The sequence below is a fragment of the Lupinus angustifolius genome, unplaced genomic scaffold (assembly GCF_001865875.1).
Source record: "Lupinus angustifolius cultivar Tanjil unplaced genomic scaffold, LupAngTanjil_v1.0 Scaffold_118, whole genome shotgun sequence".
NCBI lineage: Eukaryota > Viridiplantae > Streptophyta > Magnoliopsida > Fabales > Fabaceae > Lupinus > Lupinus angustifolius.
Genome location: NW_017724979.1, coordinates 645,968 through 650,568, shown reverse-complemented (window position 1 = coordinate 650,568; position 4,601 = coordinate 645,968). Strand labels below are relative to the sequence as shown.

At 39.1% G+C, this 4,601-nt stretch overlaps 1 protein-coding gene across 1 annotated transcript; it reads right to left on the bottom strand.

The window, feature by feature from the left end:
* Window positions 1-310: 310 nt before the first annotated feature.
* LOC109339892 (IRK-interacting protein) lies at window positions 311-2,514 on the bottom strand. Its single transcript, XM_019577420.1, has 2 exons — window positions 809-2,514; window positions 311-720 (listed from the first exon to the last, which is right to left on the bottom strand). Exon 1 carries the CDS (start codon window positions 2,292-2,294, stop codon window positions 816-818), a length of 1,479 nt encoding a protein of 492 aa, XP_019432965.1. The 5' UTR covers window positions 2,295-2,514; the 3' UTR covers window positions 311-720; window positions 809-815.
* Between the last annotated feature and the right edge of the window lie 2,087 nt (window positions 2,515-4,601).

The window sequence follows — 4,601 nt, the reverse complement described above, 5'->3', positions numbered from 1 at the left end:
AATAGAGTTTGGGTGGGGAGTTTAGGGAGGCACAAGATCAAAATAGCAATCACCAGTAGAACATTCAGTCCACGGAATGATCAAAGATAATATATGCAACATAAAGTACATAGCAAGTGTGAAAATACATGGATTCAAGGTCTTTCAATAATCCTAAATAACAAAGTACTCAAATCTGAACGGAAATAGACAAACCAGTAAATCACAAACCAGAATAATGCTTATATATATCAAGGAAGCAAGAAAAACTAAATGAGATATTCATTTTGTCCAAATGAAAGTATGATTTACTTGCAAGAAAACATGAATATACTAGTAAACCACAAAGTTACTATTAAGAAAATCACTGTTATTTGTTTATATATATAAGTGATAACTACACAATTTACTGATGTATTTGTTGTTATGAGTACCCAGAATAGCAGTGTTCTGTACAGTTAACTCGAAAAAACATAAAAACAAATTTAGGAGACAAAAAAAAGATCAAAAAGAAAAAATAACACCAAACACACTACCGAGTAGGCGAGTACCGATCCTGACATAGCACTGGCACAAAATACCAAATGACTTCAAATCGCCATCACTGCTCCAGCTTCAGCATCTTAGTATATTAGCAATACCTAAACATCTTCAGGCATATAAGGACTGGCATTGTCTAAGTACCAGGAATCTTGAAACAAACCCTGGCAAAAAAACTGTTTTTTCACTTGAATTGACCAAATAAACCAAGTGTGTACTATCCGAACCAACTAGAGCTATAGTTCCATTTCCCGCAGATAGCAGTTTCATCCAAATGCAGTGCTCATGACTTGTAACTACTCTGTACATCTGAAGTCACTTACATAAACCTGCGATTGAATAATTATCCCCCTAATTTTAAAACCTGGAACCACTGTGAACCCCACCTTTGCCCTGCCTTTGTTAGGCCAAGTTAACCTCTTTGTCACATCTTCCATATATATCATGGAGAACTCCACACCTCTTTCCACTTGAAAAATCTCAACTGGAGGATCAAAGGCATAGGATAACTTATGCAATGTCCATATCGAGCTAGCCATTCCGACAAATGCCTCATAAAACATACTCAATGATCTCCATGATTTCAAAACCGCTTCCTTTCCATCCAAGTCAACAAAAATTGATGATTCCATTGAAGGGTGGATAAGTTGCTCATACTTCCGGTCGCAAAATTTTGAAAAATCACAACCAGGATGCAAAGTAAGCAGCTCCATCAGATTGCTTGACACATGCTCGAGCAATTGCTTCAATGAACCACATTTAACTTCATCACCACCACTCACTCCAAACCCTTCAGAATCAAAACCTTGAAACATTCCCAAACAAACATAAGACAATAATGCATACTGATTATGCCCTTTCTTCGCATATTCAACATTAGGATGAACAACACTCGCAGCTAAACCCAAATCCCACCCTGCTTTTCTCATCAAACCAATTAAAATCTTGGTAAATTTATGTGTTGCTCTAGAAGCATCTTGTAACAATGACTCAAACACTCTAACTGTTAACAAAACATCACAATTAGGATCCAAATTAACACACAGTTTCTTCGATAACTTCATGTTACCCTTGTTAATCTCATCCAACTTTTTTCTTAAGGCTGAAACATCGTCGTGTTTCAGCTCCAGCTCCAATTGAAGGCGATTCGAGATGGTCCCGAGCGTCCTCAGCTTGCTCTGATTCTCTTCCACCTCAGCCTCGAGCCACGACCCAATTTGGAAATCGGGCCGAGACCCAGGGCTAAGGCGGAAGTCTCTGTAAAAGTTTTTAAGTTCGGAAAGCCTCTGAAGGTGCGAGACTAAGACTTTGTCGGCAGAAGTCACATGCTCTTCCACAAACGGCACGTGCGCGCTCTGTAATTGGAAGTAAGAAGCTTCGAACGAAGAAACCGTAGCGAAAAGAGATGAGATCAGCGTGTGGGTTATTTCTCTGATCTGGCTTGCAGTTAACGGCGTCGTTTTAGGCGGTTCGGGAGCTTGAATCGGGTTTATGATCTGGGTTAGTTGAACCGGTGGGTTTGATTGAACCGGGGATTGAGGTGAGGGCGTACTGGGTGAGGAATTGTGAGATGGGTTAGGGTCAGGTTTGATGACAACGACTTTCTGGTCTGGGATAATTTCTTCGGCGGAGTCAAGGAGGGAGAAGCCGTCATCGTCGGTGGCGGCGGTGGTTTCTTCCTCGGCGAAGAATTCGAAGGTTTTGGTCTTGAAGGCGAGGGCGAATTTCTGGAACATTTCGGAGATTTGAGGTTGTTTGTTGGAGGTGCCATCCATTTCAGGCGTTCTTTTTTTGTTTGTTTTATTTTGTTTAGAGATTCCAAGAGGGGGTGAAGAAGAAAAGAAGGAGTGAAAGTATAGAGATAGTGAAAGAGGTGAGAGAAACGTTTAATTGAATTCTAGTATAGTGAGTGCTGTACATGTGCTTTGAATGACTTGGAAGGAAGGGCATGTGGGGTTTGGTAAATTTTACAACTTTGTCTCCCTTTTATTACTTGTCTAGGTGTTGTGATCGGTCTCACTTTTGTGTGTGTAAGAAAGCATTACTGATATCAACGGTAATGAGAGGAACAACATCATTGTAGTCGTTAGTGGTGCCATTGGCTGGATTAGGTTGATAAGCCCTATGCTTTTTTTTAACCTAAATTCATGTAATTGAAAGCACAAAAAGATTGAGAAGCGTAGAACGTAGACTAAAAATATAACTTTGCAAATAACAAACGTGACAAATAAAGTTCTAGAGCCCACAAGAAAGAGGAATTTCTCGAATTTTATTAATGAAGATACATCTTCAAAAGTATTTAAATAATAAAGAAAAGATAATTGCTAAAAAATATTAAAATGTTGTTCATTTCCCGTGAGCGACTTCGTCTTTGATACGCGTAGCCAACCTTCCTACATCAATCTCCTCCACCTCTGAAGAACTCGATCTTGAGTTCTCTTCTTGATAAAGAGCATTATCTGTCTAATACTCATGAATGTCCGCAATATTGAAAGTATTGGATATATTCATGGAATCTGGGAGAGCTACCACATAGGCATTGTCATTAATCTTTTGAGTCACCTTGAACGGACCATATTTTCGTGGTTGTAGCTTGTTGTAAATACCAACTGGAAACCTCTCCTTTCGTAAAAACACCATCACATCATCTCCCACATTGAAAACTTTAACTCTCATGCATTTGTCAGCGATAGCCTTATTCTCCGGCCCAATAGCCTCCAGGTTAGCCTTGACAACTTCTTTAATAACTACAATCTCATCTACCATAGTCTTAGCCGCCGCACTACCTCTAGGCGCCTTAGGCATAAGAGGCAAATCATTTGGTAACTCATATGCAATCAGCTCTTTGAAGTAAGTACCCTAGCACCTCTTCAAGAATTGTTGATTCCTCCTTGACAACACTCATTAACCTTTTTATCCTCACTAGACTGAAATATTCAATTTCTTTAACAACCTCATCAAGTTCCTTTTCACTCTGTGTCATCACCAAGAAACTCGACCTCGTCCCCCTAGAGTCTTATCAAAATATAAAATAGGAATCAAAGCAATCTTGTGTGTTCCCCAAGTAAACATCATCACATTATCTCTTCTCTTGTATGTGATACCATTATCATACTGTCAAGGTTGTCCAAGTAGAACATGAAACATCACACTACTTCTTCTTTATAACACTTCCCAATGAAAATAGGCACACTGCAAGTCTGCGAAACTTTAACTTGTGAACTCATACTCACCCACTCCAAGGTGTACGATTTCTCATGAGGCTTTGTTGTCAACTTTAAGCACTCTACCAACTTCTGAGAAACTAGATTCTCAGTAATTTCATTATACACGATCAAATTACGCACATTGTTCTTAATAAAATAGTATGTTCGAAACGGGTTCTTCTGTTGTCCTTCTTCCTTGGATGATAACAAGATCCTTTGGAGCATAAAACTTACCCGTTCCTCAAACTCCTCTTTAGTAAACTCAACTTATTCATACTCATTGCTCTCATCTTCCTCCTCGTTCAGAATGCGACAATTCTTCTCGAAGGACAAATATTGGACCTATGACCTTACCCACGACAACGGAAACACTTATCACTAGTTGGTTTCATGTAGTGGTCAGCTGTTTTCTAAATGGGTGCCCTATTTTGCTGCACACCGCTAGAGCTACTGGTCCCTTTATTTCTAGAGTTGTGATCATTAGTTGTTATGTTCTTCTCCTCATCACTTGCTGACTCGAAGTTATTCTAGGGAGTATATCTTCTAAAATATGAGAAATTTTGAGGGAATTTCTCCATTAATTCAGCCTTCAAGGCTAGACTAGGTGCCTCAACCATGGTCCATACAGTATGTAAGCTCATCTTCTACTACAAAGAACCCTTTACGCCACTGAAGTATTGAGACACCTTCTAGTTCTATGATTCTCCAGTTCGCTACATTAAAAAAACGTAAGAACTCAATTGTTTACTCTATCACAATTCACATTCGATATACATCTTATAAAGAATCTCCTCATAATCTTTGGATAAAAATCGCTCTAGCATCAACTGTTTCATCATTCACCATGTTCTAACCAACCCTTTCCTTTGCCTCTAC